Source organism: Coenobita brevimanus, chromosome 116 (assembly GCF_032717465.1).
Source record: "Coenobita brevimanus isolate Jiangsu-jjx chromosome 116, ASM3271746v2, whole genome shotgun sequence".
Taxonomy (NCBI): domain Eukaryota; kingdom Metazoa; phylum Arthropoda; class Malacostraca; order Decapoda; family Coenobitidae; genus Coenobita; species Coenobita brevimanus.
Genome location: NC_137069.1, coordinates 53,867,911 through 53,887,862, shown reverse-complemented (window position 1 = coordinate 53,887,862; position 19,952 = coordinate 53,867,911). Strand labels below are relative to the sequence as shown.

At 43.7% G+C, this 19,952-nt stretch overlaps 1 protein-coding gene across 1 annotated transcript in view; it reads right to left on the bottom strand.

Moving 5' to 3' along the window:
* LOC145418740 (uncharacterized) overlaps positions 1-16,644 on the bottom strand; it is a 143,190-nt gene extending 126,546 nt beyond the window's left edge. Inside the window, exon 1 of the mRNA XM_080287073.1 lies at positions 16,479-16,644. Within this exon, the coding sequence (XP_080143199.1) occupies positions 16,479-16,644 (166 nt within the window). The remainder of the gene's footprint in view (positions 1-16,478) is intronic.
* Positions 16,645-19,952: the final 3,308 nt, after the last annotated feature.

Genomic DNA, 19,952 nt, shown 5'->3' with positions numbered 1-19,952 from the left:
CCTTGGCCACCCCGTTTGGGATACATGGCGTCTGGCAATGAATGGATGAATGAATGAATGAATTTTTTACACTTATGTTTTACCCAGATTTCTGTGACAGGAAGTATTTAGTCTCTTTGATGAACTATGGCTGGTAAATAAGACAAGTGAAGAGAAGAGTAGCTTGGTGGGAGACATAATGAGACAAGGATTAACACACCAGTCACAGCTTCTTTCACCAAGCCATACTGTACCGGTACTTTATTAGTTTCATGTGCACTATAGGTATTGTACTCTGCTTTATTTACAAACTAAGTACCGGTACTGTGCTTATAGTTGATAAATTATGAATGTACCAGTAATGTCAAACTTGACAAGAATCAAGGCAGCCATCATGTTCATTTAGTACCGGTATATGGGCCATGGCTTTGCCCCATATGTAAACAAGTCAACTGCCTCATCAAGGTCACCCCCATCTGACTTGGATTAAACCGATACAGTGATTGGCTACGGAGGTCTGTGCAACATCACAGTGATGTTTATCTCAGCCCACAACAATCCATAGCCCACAACAGCCTAAGAATGGTCAGAAAATACCACTGTAAAGCATTTCCATAGCTGTCTGTACCTTTAGCTATATGACTGTCTGTATGGTAGCTATCTAGGGGGTTAGTACGGTAATTCTGGACCTAGCTATTACAGTAACAACAAACTGTATGTTGCATGAATAAACTTGTAGGTACAGAAGTTGCGACAGAAAGCAGTGAAGTGTTGTCTGTTATTCCAAATAGCTTGGGCTATGTAGTACACTATGGTACTTATGGGTAATGGGATATGCAGATGACCACACAAAACAATCCAAAAAGCACTCAGAAACCACACATGTCTGTCAATGCCAATACAGTTTAAGAGTTGTTGTAATTCCTGTTTCCTACCAAAGGTATACTTAATGATCTCATGAAGTCAACTATGTCTTCAGTCATAGTCTGTCCTGTTAAATAATCTCAGACAGCACATAGCTACCTTTGCCAACATCAATAAAATTTATTATTTATTCTTGCACTGACAGCTGGATCCACTTCAAAATCTAATCAACTCTTCCTTGACCCATTGCCCACCTATCCACCAGACTTCATGGAAATCTAATACCATAACAGCTTTATAAAATGGCTTGTACGCAAAAAGAGACAGACATAGGTGAATACACAACCTCTATTCAAGCTTATTAGCAACGGTAATAAATGAAAATATCACAACAGTAGTAAATGAAGCAGCCAATGAAGCAGAAGGCAGGAAGCCCCAAAACAACAACAGTACCTATTCAGAGTACCAGTAAAATGGAACCTGTACAGAAAGGATGGAACAAAATAGTAATGACACAGTGACAGATCACAGTGTAGCAGCCAAAGTCAAAAGCAATACACAAAAGAAAAACTGACATTCAAAAGCTACAAGAGTAAGGAAATTTTAGCAAAGGAGAGGAAGAAACCTGAAAGCAATTATGGTAAACTGAAACTTGTCTGCAGGTTGCTACAGGAAAGAACCAAACATTTCCTCTGAAGACTCTAATGAAAATAGCTTGTTACAGTATACAGTATACTTAACAATGAAATGAAGTGACCAAAACTATCAATCTACCTACTGCCAGACACCTCTATCTCATAAGGGGTGGCCACAAACAAACAGCCTCCATGTCGCACTGTCCAATGCCACTTCACTGCCTTGCTCCCAGCTCACATCCCGCTCTCTCATATACCTCTCCACTCCATCCCTCCATCTCATCCTCGGTTTCCCCCTCCCTCTCCCCCCCTCTACCTCACTCGCATACACTCTCCTCATTAGTCTCTCACTCTCCATCCTCTCCACACAGCCAAACCACCTCAATGTATTTCTCCTAACGCTTTCTATCACATCCACATCCACACCACAATGCTCCTTCACTTCCTCATTTGTCAGTCTGTCTCTCCATGTAACTCCATATGCTCCTCTCAAATAACTCATTTCCACTGCTCTCACTTGTGACTTGTGTCCTTCCAGCAAGGTTCAAGCTCCATTTCCATACGTTAAGAGTTGTTATCACAATACTGTCATGCAGTGACTTTTTTACTTCCATGCTCATCTCCCTGTTCCTCATCACTTCTCTCAAAGAACTGGCAACCTTTCTTCCCTGTTGTGCCCTTTCAAGCACTTTGCCCTCTAAGCTTCCATTCTTACTCATCACACTGCCCAAGAAATTAAACACACTCATACTTTCCACTTCCTCCTCATCCAGCCTCACCATACATTCAGTGACTTCATTTCTCTCAAGACAATAACTTTACTCTTCCCCACAATCACCTTTAGATTACATTTCTTACACACTCCCCCAAACTCATCCACCAAGCCTTGAAGCTCCCCGTCTTCACTTAACAATACAGTATCATTTGCAAACAACAGTACAGGGAGTTTCAAAACACTGCCCTCTCTTATTAGAGTCGCTCCAATATCCACTGCCCCATCTTGTACCGTATCTCTTTTGTAACCCCATCCATATACAGATTGAACAACCATGGGGACATCACACATCCCTGTTTCAATCCAACATTTGGATAGAAAAATTCACTCAGTTCACTATCCACATGCACTGCAGCTTTAGCACCCTCATACAGGTGGTAGGTGGGGGTTCCAATCATCCACACACTTAGTGTAGCAGTACTCTATTTTAGGGTAGCTCTACATTGACTGCAAGCCAAATTACTTCCTGTATAGCAGGAAATCATTTACAACGCTGGGTTGTAACCTTATAAACAACCAACACATGTTCACTACGTGACAGCAAATGGATTGGCAGAGAGTTAGTGCCCCTCCCCGGAAAACAACTACTGTAACTAAAAATATGGACAAGAAGCTTCAGACCAGGACTGACCACCAGGTGACGACTAAGGATCGAACAAAGGACATGGTACAGATTGCAACATGGAATGTAAGGGGTGCGAATGATGAGGTGTAAGAGAGAGAGATTATCCAGGTACTTGAGGGTGCAAAAGTGGATATACTGTATGTGGAATAACTGAGACAGAATGGAAGGTGAGACTGTGAGAGAATGGTATGGATGGGTACATGTGTGGGAGTAGGTGACAATGAGAGGACAAAAGAAGGAGTTTGTATTGGTGTGTGCAAGAGATGGAAGGAGAATATAAGAGAATATGGATCTATAGGCTCAAGGATTGTGTGAGTACGGTAAGTTTGAAAGTTGGACTACAAATGTGGGCGATTGTGTGTGTATGTGCCAACGCAAGATCGTGCAAGTAGAGTGAGAGAAGAGTTCTGGACAAATGTGACAGCATGCATGGAAAAGTTTTAAAGGGATGACAGAGTGTTTTTGACTGGAGATATGAATGGAGAAGTACGGAATGTGAAGGTGGATGGAGTAGTTGGTGAGTGGGGTGTGCCTCCAGAAGTGGATGAGAATGGCAGTGCTCTAGTGGACATTTATGCACGGAGGAGGTTGGTGATAGCCAATACAATCTTCGGGCACAAAATGATCCACAACTATACGTGGCGAGTGATGAGAGGGGAGGGTGGTGAACTGAAAGAACGAAAGGCAGTGATTGATTATGTGTGTGTGGAAGATTGAATGAAAAGGTGTGTAATGGATGCAAGAGCATGGGCCTATAGAGGTTGGGGAAGAGGACTTTCTGACCACCACTTGGTGGTGGTGAAAGTCAAGGTTCAAATGAAATGAAGGAGGAGAAGAAGGGAAGGACAGGAGGCAGTAGTCCAAACAAGGAAGGTAGAAAGGTTGCAAGTGGATGGAAAAAAGGCGGAATATAAGAGAGAAGTGGACGTGCGGTAGGGTAAATGTGATTTGGAGCAGATGGGGGACGTGGAAGTTGTGCAAGATATTCACAGAAGAAATCTGTGCAGCAGGTGAGGTGGTGTGTGGGGTGAAGAGAAGACGAAAGGGAGTGCAAGGAACAGCATGGTGGGTGGAATAAAGATGTGAGATGGACTGTGGCACAAAAGAAGAAAGCATACAACTTTGAGTGGATGAGAAACAGGAGCATGGAGGAAGTTGAGAAACAGAAGAGACTTACCGGTATACAGGTATGTAAAGGGGATGAGAGAGGTGAAAAGATTATTAAGAGAGAGCAAGAACAGAGTGGATGAGGAATTTGGAAGGATTTTGAGTGTAAAGCAGAGGGAATGTAAGAAAATGTTCTGGAAAGAGGGAAAGAGAGTTAGACAGGGTGATAAAGAAGTAAGTCGGGGAATGAAAAATAAAAATGGTAGATTACTAGTGGAGAAGGGAGAAAAAGTGAGCAGATGGAGAGAACACTTTAAGAAATTGCTGAACATAGAGAATGAAAGCAACATGAGTATAAGTGGCTGGGGAATGGCTGGGAGGAGGAGGGAGAGGAGAACCGAGGAAGGAATCAGTAGGATGCAAGCTGTGGAAGCAATGAAGGAAGTCAAAATGGGGAAAGCCCCAGGAATTGATTGAGAGTGTGGCAAAATGCTGAAGCATGGGGGAAAGACAGTAGGAGAATGGATTACAGATGTGCAGAATGGCCTGGGGGGAAGGCAGAGTCCCCAGGGATTGGAAGTCAGGTATTTTTATTCCCCTGTACAAGGGAAAATGGGAAAAAGAAGTGTGTGGTAATTATAGGGGCATTTGTCTTCTTAGTGTAATAGGAAAAGTATATGGTAGGATACTAACTGACAGTGTTTGGGATATAACAGAGGAATTAGCTGGAGAAGAATGGGGAGGTTTTAAGAAGGGAAGAGGTTGTGTAGACCAGATACCGTATTTATTCTTAGGTCTTTGGTGGAAAAGTTTCTGGAGAAGAGAAAGAAGTTATATGCAGCCTTTATGGATATGACGAAAACATATGACAGGATGGATAGACAAGGAATGTGGAAAGTATCAGGAATACTGGTACATGGAGTAAACGGGAAGTTGTTGAATGCTGTGAAGAGTACGTTTAAGGGCAACTGAAGCAGTAAATTATCATGCAAAACTTTATGTTTTTTATATCACTAATACAGAGGCAGTTTAAGGCAGAGACGGGATGAACACAGTGAGTCCAGGCATTTGTAGTACCGGTGCAATACTCTACTAGTTGCAACCCCATGGTCATCTGAACATCATAAATCTCTCTCTCTCTCTCTCTCTATTCCTGCAGTCCACAATCCTCCTTTTGAGGGGCAGAGAGGGAGCAGAGGGACATTTGTATGCTGGGCAGCAGAGCCGACCAGTTACGTCAATGCCAATACAAGAAACTGTCCCCTGTAGCCTCAGCATACCAAGTACATCAAAGCATTGTAAGTGCCAACAATATCTATCTATCTATCCATTGCCAGACATCTTAATCCCGTAAAGGGTGGCCACAAACAAATCACCTCCATGTCACCCTGTCATCCGCCATTTCACTGCTCCCAGCTCACACCCTCCTCTCTCATATAGCCTACCTCTCCACTCCATCCCACCATCTCATCCTTGGCCTCCCCCTCCCTCTCCCCTCCTCCACCTCACTCACATACACTCTCCTTGCCAGTCCCTCACTCTCCATCCTCTCCACTTGGCCAAACCACCTCAATGTGTTTCTCCTAACGCTTCCTATCACATCCACATCCACACCACAACACTCCTTCACTTCCTTATTTGTCAGTCTGTCTCTCCATGTGACTACACAGGCTTCTCTCAAATACGGTTAATCATTTCCACTGCTCTCACTCTTAACTTCTGTCCCTCCAATAAGGTCCAAGCTTCACTTCCATATGTTAGAGTTGGTATCACAATGCTGTTATGTACAGTAGTAATTTTTTCACTTCCATGCTCACTTCCTGTTTCTTATCACTGCTTTCAAGGAACCAGCAACCCATGGCTTAAAAAAAAAAAAAAAAAAAAAAAAAATCATCATCATCATCCAGACCTCCTTTCCCACCCACAGGCAGAGTGAGGAGTACCAATGTCCAGATAGCCCAAAATTGCCCAATCCAATAGGCCACGCTTCCATTCACTCATCATTCAAGCCCCCGGAATCCTGGCTCTATCGGATACGCCAAAAACATTCACCACGTTCTGTAGCTTCACATAATCATATCCGACAGAGTTAATCCAGACGCTGTCACGTTAAAAAGGGGTGCCAAAAATCGCTGATCATGCACTTCTCCTCACAAAATTCATCCAGCCAGCTCGATCTCCTGTCAGTTCCCTAGCCTCACCGACTTCCAAACCTCTCCTCCTCACACACTCATCCACCATATCTCTCCACCTTCTCCTTGGCCTACCTCGCCTCCTCCCTCCTTTGAATTCGCTCAGATATACCTTCTTCACCACTCTATTGTTATCCATTCTCTCCACATGACCATACCAACTCAGTACACTCTCTTCAATTCTGGTGTCCACCGACTTCCTTGCTCTGCATCTTTCACGAATCACATTATTTCGTATCCTATCCACCCTCTGTACTCCACATACATTCCTCAGCAGTCCCATCTCCACTGCTCTTACTCTTGACTTTTCATTTTCATGCCACACCATAGTCTCACATCCATATGTTAAAGTTGGCACTAACACTCCTTCATGTAAGCCTCGTGCAGCTGCAACACTCAAGCCTCTGTTTCTTATCAAGGCCTTCATTGCACCAGCTACTTTTCTTCCTTGTGTCACTCTACTTTCAACTTCTTTTGCACATTTTCCTCTCTTTTCTATCACTGTACCCAGGTATTTGAACTCTCTCACCAATTCCAGTCTCTCTCCATTCACTGTTACATTGCACTGGGAGTCACCTTCTCTCTCAATAACCATCACTTTACTCTTTTTTACATTTACTCTCAAGGCACGATGCTCACAGACATCAGCAAACCACCCATTCCAGTCTCTCTCCATTCACTGTAACATCACACTGGGAGTCACCTTCTCTCTCAATAACCATCACTTTACTCTTTTCTACATTTACTCTCAAGGAACGACACTTACAGACATCAGCAAAACTCTGCGCTAGCCTACCAAGTTCTTGTCCGGTACTTGCAAGCAGTACTGCATCATCAGCATACAACATCCATCCATCCACTGCCAGACGCCATGTATCCCAAATGGGGTGGCCAAGGGCTTAGAGTTAATTGTTTTACAGGGAGGGGCACTAATCCTCCACCAACCCCACTTGACGTAGGGATGCCAACAGCATCTGGTGTTCCCAGGCGGTCACCCATCCAAGTACTAACCAGACCCAACGTTGCTTAACAAATTTGAGATATTCCATCCATCACCATTCATTATCAATGCCATCCCTCTCTCCATTACTCGTGTTTTCACTTCTCTCATCACCTCATCCATATATACATTGAACAACCATGGGGACATCACACACACACACACACACACACACACACACACACACACACACACACACACACAAAAGTGTAATGCTCGAGAACGGACAGTAAGAGTGTACACTGTAACTCAAACCCTGTTAAATACACATAGCTGAGTACAAGAAACAGAAAACTTTCAAGATGAATGAAACAGGGTTGAGGGTCATTCCATCACAAGGAACATTACATTCGGAGACAAGTTACTGAACTATCTATCTATCTATCTATAGCCCGACGCCCCAATCCCGCAAAGGGTGGCCGCAGACAAAACGCCTCCAAGTCGCTCAGTACACTCTCTTGAACTACTCTCAGTTATACCTGCAAAAGTATGCAATACAAACAGCTTTTGCAAGCTACTTTAGGCTATATTACCAACACTTCACATCACAGGTGGATTGTTTAGATATTTTAATTTGGATGTTACCTATACAGATTTTCAAAAGCCGTGTGAGGAATGATACCACAATGCTATTCCCTCTTGTAGTTTGCATAAGTACGGTAATTCCAGTAAGTCTATGATTTGACTGATTCAATCAAGGAGTGCTTCATATCAATAATACAGTATATCAATAGATACAGATCATTACCACACTCAGCAAATTTGATTATTCCTAATAACTGTTGTGCTGTTGAGGAAAATGTGACTGTCAGACACGTTACTGGAAAAGTGTGAAACGTTACTTGTGTGATTTTTAAAGAAATATGATTACAGTGTACAATGAACTTTTATTATGGTTACAGTAGGCCTAATTGTAAGTATCACAAACATAAACAAAATGTGTACTGATGAGAAATTTACAAACTACTCTAACCAGAAAGTGGTTGGTGGGGGTGCTCACCATCCACTCACTCAATGTAGTGCTGCCCTCAGGTGACTGCCCTTTCCTCTCTTCCTTCTTTTCATCCTTCCTCTTCTTTCTGCCTATGGGCAACTCTACACTGCGTGACGAGCCAAATGGTTTCCTGTATGGTCCACCAGAAAACCATTTACTATGCTGGGTGGTAACCATATAACCATATTATGACACTTGATTTGGTGGGTAATTAAGGCGCTCCAATCAGATTGAGCCGGTGAAGGTTTATATCCAAGGGATGGTTGGGGTTTATTGCTCATGTAATGCCACTCAGGGATGAGTGAGGCTGGTCACTCTCATCTTCAATGTCAGGACCAACTTGCCTAGCCCTGGGCTCCTATGCTTCTCACGGGGCAACACTGGATTGGATGATGAATGAATGAATAAACTGATCTTGTTTTGAGTGGCATCAATACATTAGAGTGACATGAACAACATGACATCAACATAGACTAGTTGATCAAGGAGGAAAAAATCAGCCCTTTAAATGTATGTAGCCTACCATTCTTGATACCTGAGGAATTGGCAAAGCCTGCACAACCATGTCCTCTGCTGTCTCATCTCAGTCTGGGTTGTCAGGGAAATGAAACTGAGTACCGGTATGATCCACTCTGGTGATGCCCCACTTTCTAAGGTAGCCTAATTAACTCTGATAATGCCCTCCTCAGGCACTGACTCAGTGACTGCAGTTCACACAACTTCTTGGTTATACTGTATAATGAATCAGTACAATCATGAACACTAAAAAGGGAACAGGGCAGTCTGCCACCAGAGGGCAGGTCAACTGCACACGTTCACTTCCCCAACTCCCCCTCAAAATCACCTATTTGTTAGGCAAACAGATCGGAGATCTGAAACTTCGCTCTCTCTCTCTCACATCTTGCTGCATGCATTATTGGTATAATTTATGCTTTCTCACACATTTTGCCGCATGCAATATTAATACAGCAAACGGTAATTTACGCTCTCATGCACATCTTGCTGTATGCAACATTGATATAATTTACGCTCTCTCTCACATCTTGTCGCATGCAATATTAGTATAATCTATTCTACTATTAGGTGTGTTATTACCCGTATACATTCACCTACAGTTCAGTGAGAATTACTGTATAATGAGATTTAAGCAGATTTCAACAGAAAGACCCCACTGTATTGATTTTTTTGCCAAATATTTACTAATCTTCTAAACAATATACTATAATCTAAATAACAGTGACAAGTTATATGATTATTAGCCCTAAAAGCCCCACTCCTGCCTTGTCATGTGGGGAGCCACATATCCACCCATCCACATATCCACCTGCTCAGTCAACCCATCTGACACTCACCTTTCCCACCCACCTGTGCGACCCACCAAGCACACCAATCTCAGCCATCCACCCTGCCCACCAACGAATGCCACCCAACACATCTACCTACTCATCTACCCACCCTGAACCCACCCATGCAGAGCACCCCGGCCACACAATCCTCTCAGCCACCCTGGCGACCCACCGTGTCACCACACACCCTGGCGACCCACACATTCTGACAGCCCATCTTGCCCACCAACCATGGTCACCCACCCTCCCCACCCATGAATGCCACCCACCCAGCTCACCCAACAATGCCATCCATCACATCAACCCACCCAGCACTCCCACTGTATATACCCACCCATCTCTCCCTGAATTCAGTGTAACTGCAGTGATTTCTTGTTTAAAGCTGTGCATGAGAAACATTACATCTTTTTCTGGTACCAATCCCCACGCTAAGCATGTAGGCCTAACGTGTGTAACGGAGCATATGGCTTACCAGTCTCTTACAAGATATTACACGGCTACAGTAGTAAGGTACTAGGATGCCTAGCTATAAATTTGTTACCGTATATAAAGTTGTGTTAGTTTTCTTCAATTTGTAAGTTGTGTATGAGAAAAATATTAAAAAAATATCACACATGTTACTCGTGACGTACAGTACTTCCACTTCAAGGTTGGGCCACAGTTTGACCGCAAATTATACAATTGTAGTGACAATTACAACTCAAATAGCCTTAGATGCTGCTTCAGTATAAGCCAATGACAGCATTCCAAATACATACTCGGGTCAGTGATGATAAGAAAAGGACTAATCTCAGCAGGAACTTTTGTTCACTAACATGGTACTGTACAACGTTATTCAATGCCTCACTCCCAGGACACAACGTAGAAACTTTTTCTGTCCAGTTTCATAAAATTCAATGTCTAAGCTTTAAAATTACATACGATTTGTATATTTTTGATCAATTCTGAGATTGGCACTAAATGCTGACATTTGCATGGAATGACCCTTAAGGTGCGGTATGTGATAGTGACCTTTCACAACTGCTCTATCACAGCTGTGGGTGACTGCACTGAATGAACTGTCCAAACTGCTTATGAAATGTTTAGAAGTCAATGTACTGTAACATGCTACCCAACTCTAAGAAAATGCATCTAAGGTATTACACATTCAGACACACACACACACACACACACACACACACACACACACACAAAATCACTAATGACCTACAAAACTACCACCCAACAAATCTTCTCCTTGCTGTGTACAAACTTTTTACAACAACCTTTAATAAAAATGAATTACAGTAGTCCACCAACAGATGCAAACCACCCAAGACAACCTGAATTTTGCGGTGGCTACTCAACAACACACCATTGCTAGCTATTCCAATTATGGTATTAACCAAGTACAGATGCCCAACTGAGACCATTTCAAACAAAGATCCCTGCAGCCTATTTGATACTTGCTGATTAGCTATGAGACAGAATGTACTGAAGTTCCATCAGTGTAATAATGATAATTTGAGGGCAGACTGTAGAAAAAACAACTTACGCTAAGGTCACCATCATCATCACCATTTTTTTCACTCTCTAAGGACAGGGCGAGGCTGGGTCCAAAAATCAGGGAAACAGAAAACACAACAGTGACATAGCCAAACTCTCATTCACTCATCATTCAAGTCCCTGGAATTCTGACTCTTCCACACAGGCCTAACCATCTGGAAAATTTCTTCCTTCCATCCATCCTCCAATTCTACGTTGCCCCATGAGGACCATAGGAGCCCGGGGCTAGGCAAGTTGATCCTGACATTTAAGATGAGAGTGACCAGCCTCAATCATCCCTGAGTGCCATTATGTGAGCAATAAACCCCAACCACCCCTTGGATATAAACCTTCACTGGCTCAATCCGACTGGAGTGCCGTAATTACCCACTAAACCACCAGGTGCCAAAATTTGGTTATATGGTTACCACCCAGCATAGTAAATGGTTTCCTGGTGTACAGGAAACCATTTGGCTTGTCACTCAATGTACAGTCACCAACACACAGAAGTAAGGGGAAAGAATGAAGGAAAGACAGAAAAGTGAGTGTAAAGTCACCCATACGCAGAAGGACAAAGAAAGAATGAAGGAATGAAAGACAGGAGAGGATGGAAGGAAAGAAGGATGGAGGAGAGGAAAGGGCAGACACCTGAGAGCAGCACTACATCAAGTGAGTGGATGGCGAGCGCCCCCACCTACTGGTACTATTTTCTTTAAAGCTAAGTGTGCTTCATAGCAAATAAATACCAGATCAGAGTCAATCCATAAACTAACAGGCTATAAAAGGGTTGCCAAACATTTGTTGTCCCCCTCAGTACATAATTCATCCGATCAACTCAATCCTGTCAGTTTCACAGCCTCATCAGCTTCCATACTCTACGTTGCTTTCTTACACACTTATACACTATACAATATCCATCTTGCCTTCTTCTTGGCCTACTATGTCTCCTCCCACATTCCAAATAACTCTCATTATGCCTTTTTATAACCCTACTTACACCCATTCTCTCCACATGACCATACCATCTAAGCAATCTCTTTTCAACCCTGTGTGACACCGGTACAGTATTATTCTTTTCCCCTATCCACAGCAATGGTCTACCTACAGGGATGGTATGAGTACATTACAGAAGTACTGGTATGATTCCTGGGCCTACAGCACATATGGTGGTACACAAAAATGGAATGTGAATTCCTTACCTAGTTACAATGTAAGTAATAATGGCCTGAAGCTCTTCCTTTAATTGTAAATGAACACAGTTACTGGTACCGATATACACATACAAGTTAACAGGCACTGATGAGATGCCTACACATGGTGGTGCTGTGCATTCTGCATGGAGCAGCTATGATGTCCACCCAGGAACTAAACCTCCTCATACTTCCTTGCACCTTACCATGAGAAAGAGTCTGGTCCAACTCAGGCGAGGTGCTGTCTGCCACAAGGCGGCACCAGATCCCTGCATGGTGTACATACAGGTACCGTACTGTACCTGTACAACAGCCTCAGAGAAGTACCACAGTGGATCCCTGCATGGTGTACATACAGGTACTGTACTGTACCTGTACAACAGCCCCAGAGAAGTACCACAGTGGATCCCTGCATGGTGTACATACAGGTACTGTACTGTACCTGTACAACAGCCCCAGAGAAGTATCACAGTGGATCCCTGCATGGTGTGCATACAGGTACTGTACTGTACCTGTACGACAGCCCCAGAGAAGTACCGTAGTTGTTTACTTGTGGTTGAGAGGTATCCTCAGTCCAGCAGACTGGGGTTAAGCACGAACAACAACAACAGCTGGCACAGTACCTATCTATTTATCTACCAACCAATGCTGCATCTTGTGAAGGTTGACTCTGATAAAGGCTACCTGTCCAAATAAAGCAATGACCTCTCTTTCTATGTCAAAAACTAATCGCTCATGGCCCTCCCCTTCCTCACTTTGCCCCTCCACCTTGTTCTCAACCTGCCACGACGTCTGATCACTCTACCTTCATATTCCTCCTTAGTCAATAACATCCTCTATATGGCCAAAGTTTCCAAAAGACATAAGCTAACCCAATTTGTACCAGTGTCCACCTAAAGACACAGAATTAGACAAGCTCAAAAGTTAATCACAAAGGAATGCCAAGGTTTGGACCTATAAACTTAGTACCGGTAACTATAAGGTGACAGGCAGAGGGTAGTACTGGTACCGGTAGGCTATGCTAAATACTATTCAGGCAAAATTCCCCACACAGCAACACAGGGCACTAATGGGTTAATGTTTTGCAATTGCATTCACACCACATTTACTGGTAAGGTACCTCATAAACTTTCACATGTCCAACTGCCTTCTTTAGTCACCACATAGATACCATATGGTAATTCTCCATCCATCATCCAATCCTATGTTGTCCCATAAGGAGGGCACGAACCCGGGGGTTGGCAAGTTAGTCCTGACATATAAGATGAGAGTGACCAGCCTCAATCATCCCTGAGTGGAATTATGTAAGCAATAAACCCCAACCATCCCTTGGATATAAACCAACACAGGATCAATCCGACTGGAGCACCTTAATTACCCACTAAGCCACCAGGCATCATAATTTGGTTATATGGTTACCACCCAGCATAGTAAATGGTTTCCTGTACACCAGGAAAGCATTTAGCTTGTCACTCAGTGTACAGTCACCCACAGGAAGAAGGAAGAGGAAAGAATGAAGGAAAGAAAGACAGAAAAGGTGTGATGGAAGAGAGGAAAGGGCAGACACCCAATGCAGCACTACACTGAGTGAGTGGATGGTGTCTAGCCTACTGCAAAATATTCAGGAAAGGGATGCCTTAACATGCAGACACCAATACGACTGGCAAAGTAGCAGCGTGGTTATACAAACATCCTTTAATCCCCTCCCTAACCCCCAAAAGGAAAATACTGGACTGTGGGAGAAAGACAGCTTCATCCTGCAGTCCACTGGGTTCATGTCCAGGTAAGCCTGGCATTGCAACTGCTACTATTACTACTACTGGCACTATTGCCTTCATGTTCATCTTGTGTTCCTGAAGCACCATTCAAGCCTCAGTGCCATATTAATATCAGTGTTGAAACAAGGTCTGTAGCCTGTGGTAGCAGTAATTACAACACCTTGATCAAAACACAGTACCAGGTACTGTACTACAAGCCCTCGTCCTGATGTCCATCCATCAGAGGTATCCATAAACAAAGCCCAACCCAAATCATTTTGCTTCATTTCATTTATAATGATGCCAACATGCTTGCATGTGTTGGCCTTGGTCATTAACGGGGCTCACTGCGCTGCTCAATATTTGCAGTCTCTCAAATATAGCTACCGGTATACTTTATCCCTTATTTTACACTGTATATGACCTCAACCCAGGTCTTCTTTTGGTTTGCCTCTCGCAAATCTACCCTCACCATTCACACTTCTAACCCTCTGCACTCAGTTGTCATCCTCCATCCTCTCCACATGCCCAAATCATCTCAATCCAGCTACCCATTCTCACCACAACACTAATGCATTAAAGTCCCACCCTTCCTCTCAAAATCTTCACATGCAGTCAGAAATCCCCCCCAAGCCAATCATTCATGAGATTCACTACATCCACCTGGTCATTCTCATCTGTGCATGTGTGGGCCCACAACTACCCTACTCCTTTACAGTCTAAGTCCCACCAGATGATATTACCCCCCTCAACTTTGGTAAGGTTCAAGTAGTGAAGGCATTATTGAAGTGTGTGGAGGAATTCTGATACATGGGAGACATGTTACATGCTGGAGGTGGGGTTCGAGTAAGCCCTGTGGCTAGAGTGAGGAGTGGTTGGAAGAAGTTCAGGGAGCTGTTGCCTCTCCTGACATTGAGAGGGCTCTCCTTCCATGCTAATGGATCTTTTGTATGCTCCATGTGTTATGAATATTATCTAATGCTGTATGGCAGTGAGACCTACACAGTATAGGAAGAGGATATTTGTAGGCTTAAACATACAAAAATGACAATGATTAGGTGGATGTGCAGTGCATCCTTGAATGTGAGGCCTGGGGGACTAGGCTTAAAATGAAAGAGTTGAGAGGAAGGATGGGACTGGAGTGTATTGGTGTTGAGACGCAGAGGGGTAGACTGAGATGGTTTGGGTATGTAGAGGATGGAGAACAATAACTGGGTGCAGAAAGTGAGAAGTGTGAATGCTGGGGGCAGGGTTGTGAGAAGCACATCGAAAAAGACCTGGGATGAGGTCAAAGAGTGTGATCTCAGGGATAAGGGACATAACGAGACTGCTAGAGACTGGGCAGCATGGAGAACCACCATCAGGCTAGGTGACCACAGCCGATGCATGCAAGCACGTTGGGGCCTTTATAAACAAAACACACAAAACGATATCTAACTTCCCTAGTTTATTAAGTCTTCCCAAAACTCAATAAAATAACTTGGATAAAACGGTACTTGTACATCATGATAGTATACAGATTAATCCTTTGAATATGGCACCAATGAGGAGCCTACACATGGTGGCAACTGTGCACCCTGGGCTTAGCAGCTCTGGTGTCCACCCACGAACCAAACCTCCTAATATTTCCCTACACCTCGTCATGGGGACGGACCCTGGTCTGACGCTGATGAAGTGCTGTCTACCATGTATGTAAATATGTACCACACCTACAGGATGGCCCCAGAGAAGCAGTTGCTTAACTGTGGTCGACGGGTCTGCTTGGCGAGACAGACTTTTGTTAAACAACAAAAACAACCCTCTGAATCTGAGTGACATTTCTGTTAAGGTACATATAATCTTGCTGCTTCATATGATTACCATATAATCAAGTGAGGGAAGGCCCCTCATACTGAAGGGTTTTATTTATATTATACTGTATCTAACCCCTCCAGTCTGTTAAGTCTGTTCTGAACTTAATACCGGTACAATCATCAGAGATACCAGTACCTGGAAAAAAAAAAAAAATCTCTGGGCTATTAGAATGAACAAGGGTGTTGAAGAGCAATACGGGTACTGTACCTTCACCTGGTGGCACCAACATGACCACACACATCCACTGCCTGGTTATACACATGTCCCTCAACCTCTTCCCTATTCCCTAAAAGCAGGATGGTGGTCTGCCAAAGAAGGATACCTTCAAAAGACAGTCCATCAGGTTCACATTCCAGATGAACCTGGGGCGGCTATTATTACTACTACTACCGGTATCAGTTGCAGCCCTAGGTCTATCTGAATGTCATCCAGGAAAACTGGAGGCTGCAGATGCCCTTCTCCAGCAATCCACTATCCTCCTTTTAAGGTATAAAGAGGGAGATGAGGGACACTTGTATAAGAAGGCAGTGCAGCCACCCAGTTATATCAGTGGCACCAAATGAAGGCATCCTGCTCTCCAGCAACACCACCAGTACTACCGTAAGTTAACAGACAAAAGTAAATCAGTGTACTTACATTTGCGTACTGCTCTAGACCATGCTTGTATGATGGAGTGGTAGTGGTTCTTGTGTTGGAGGCACCACCTGGACAGCTGCTGGATGTCATCGGACGTCTCACGTACACTGGACAGACGCTTCTCCAAGGACCGAGAATCCATCTTGTTCTCCTTGGACTTACTCATTGTACAAGGTTCTCTGATGCTATGCACTCATTTTCATAACTTTCCACTACACCAACCTGATGGTGATTATACACAAAATGAAGCACTTCTGATGCCTTCCATACAAGGTACCAGTCACTTATTTACTCAGCATCCTTCTGTTTACAATACAATACGCACTGATCTCAACAATATTGGCCATTTTACAAATTCTGTCACAGTAGGGGATTAATGCACACATGAATAATAGGCTACCAAATAATTTTTCAGTGTCAGTTCCATAAATCACAAAGTAAACACGTGTAGGCTACCTGCCAAGTTTGTTTCACATAACTAACACTTCAAACACCTGGTATTTCTAATGGAAAACTGGCAACCGGGTACATCTCAGCAAAGCAAGCAACAAAGAACCACAACCTCCAGTGAGGTTCTTATAACACAAGAAACCTCCATCTTCCTCATCCAGCACTTCATAATCCAGCACTGGTAATCTGGAAAAAAAAGAAAAAACAGTCAAGCATGGTTCTCTCAACTAAGAGACATAACTCATCATCATCATCATCCAGACCCATTTTCCCACCCAAGGATGGGGTGAGGTATGCTTAGATTCAAAGAGCATGAAAAAGCCTGCTTGGCAGAGATCTAGCTACTGGCATACATCACAAACCACACCTCTTTTCTCACCTAAGAGTGGAATGAAGCAATGTCCCGAGAGCAAGGAAAAACACTGTATGGTATATGGAGAACTAGCAAAAGTCTGTCTAACTATAAGGACCAAACTCTCATTCACTCACCATTCAGGCCCAAAACAGCTTTCTATCACCAATACCTTAATTCCCACTAGGGGCAGTCAAAAGAGAAAGAAAGAGAGAGAGAGAGAAAGAGAGACCTAGGCAGGACAGGAGAGGATATTCACAGGCTCAAATGTACAGATATGACAATGATTAGATGGATGTGTAGTGCGTCCTTGAATGTTAGGCCTGGTGGGGCTAGGATTGTGACTGATGAACTGAGAAGGATGGGACTGGAGTGTATTTGTGTTTTGATGAGGAGTGACAGACAAGATGGTTTGGGCATGTGGAGAGGAAGGAGGATGACAGTTGGGTGTAAGAGAAAAGTGTGAACGTTGGGGGTAGGGTTGCGAGATGCAGACCAAAAGAAAAACCTGGGATGAGGTCATATGGAGTGACCTCTGGGACAAGGGACCAAACAGGGCGACTGCCAGAAACTGAGCAGTGTGGAAAGATCCCATTTGGTAACCAAAGGCCGATGCATGCAAGCAGGTTGGAGCCTTTATTAATGATACATCAGCCTGTCTTCTGCCTTTATGCTGCCCTCCCTCTTCAGTATCTATCTATCTATCTATCTATTGCCAGACGCCATAATCCCGTAAAGGGTGGCCATTTGACTTTGGGTTATTTGTTTTACGGGGAGGGGCACTAACCCTCCACCAACCCACTTGCTGACACGTAGGGAGCACATATGATTTGGTTATATGGTTACCACCCAGCGTTGTAAATGGTTTCTTGGCTTACAGGAAACCATTTGGCTTGTCACTCAATGTAAAGCCACCTGTAAAGGAAAGAAATGGAATAAGTGACAAGAGAGATGGGAGAAATAGGAAGAGAGGACGACAGGCACAGAAAAAGAATGATAAAGGCTAAGGAAGAAGTAGGCAGCACTACATCAAGTGAGTGGATGATGGTCGCCACCACCTGGAATAATTTATACAACACGGGCTAATTTGCTATGCTGATTTAAACAGGTATACCATAAGGAACCTTCAAAAGCAGGAGGCTTGCTTACCAGTATAGGCTACACTGCTGCACTCAGTATTAACCTCTACAACCCAATGATATTCTTATTTTCTTCTTGGTGCCACCAGGTGATTAGGTTTTCCTCAAAATGGGAAGGATATTTTGAAGTGAAGAGGATTATCAGCGCCAGATGTAATGCCTCCAAATAAAAAATTCTCCCTAACACTAAAATCACCAGGAGAGAGCAAGTAATAAAATTGAATTACATCCCTGGATTCTACTTTTTGCCAGATGCCTTAATGCCATAAGAGGTGGCCACAGGCAGAAACGAAATACTGTACAGCAACCATCCCGTCCTCTGCCACTGGGCTGCCATCCCTCCACCTCACACACCCCTCTCATTTACCTCACCATTCCATCCTTTCATCTCATCCTTGGTCTCCCCTTCCACCTCACTCGCATACACTCTCCAAGTCAGTCTCTCACTCTCCCCAGACTGAAGGAGTTAATAATTCAGCCGTACCGTCAGGCCACCTACTGCCAGCTTGTCAACAACCTTGGTAAATGCCGTGACAGGGCCGGCAATTTACGTGCTTTAAGTCACATCATTACGTGTACTTCCTGGTTATTAAGGACTCAGGGGCCAGTACACGCCTGCATATACCCTGCCATGACGTACGGCCAGAAAGCCACTCCGTTCAATAATATAAGGGTTGCGAGAGTAACCTGCAACACTTACCTGTACGGTGGATTTTACAGTATATGAGTCACGTTGTCCCCTGATTACTCACAGATATATTCATCGTTCACTGAATAATCATTTGATTAACACTAAAAGCTATGGCAATCACATTTAACACCCCAAAACGACACTGTTCGTGACACAGGCAGTATCATGAGGAACGAACACAACGCAAACAAACATGGAGGCGCTTCAGCATCCCAACACAGTCTTGCTATATTGTTAATTTGCCTCTCTCTGGCGCTGCATTGATCTTTAAATTATTGATTGATTTTCCTTAATATAAATCGAATATTCTGTATGATCGAACTTTCCTAATACTTTTATTATTGTGATTTTTTCGGTCATAGAAAACCTTGCGCATTTTTTCGATGGATAACTTATGTGTCAGAGACATTCGCACGGTGAAACTTAAAAATTGGTTTCTTGATATATCTGTATGTTCCTCTGTAGCCAGACGTCTTAATCCTAGAAAGGGTGGCCACAACTGAATCGTCAGCATGTCACCCTGTCCTCCATCCTGAGGCTGTCCTCTCTTCTTTTCGCACCATCCCTCCTCATTTATTCATTTATTAATTCACATGGGCTAAACGCCGAGGAGCGCATAGCCTGTCACTCTCCGACTCCACCAACAAGAGCCCTTTCGTGCAGCTTTCCAGGCAGAGTTTATTTCCCCTCTAAGTATCATTTTACAGGAACGATCAACCTCCTCTTGCCGTAAGTTCCGTGGCCATCCCCTTGGTCTCCTTCACCCCGGGCTAACTGTGATCATCCTGTGGGCAGGGTCAGGACCCATATGTATGTATATGGGTCCTGGGCAGGGTAAGCCT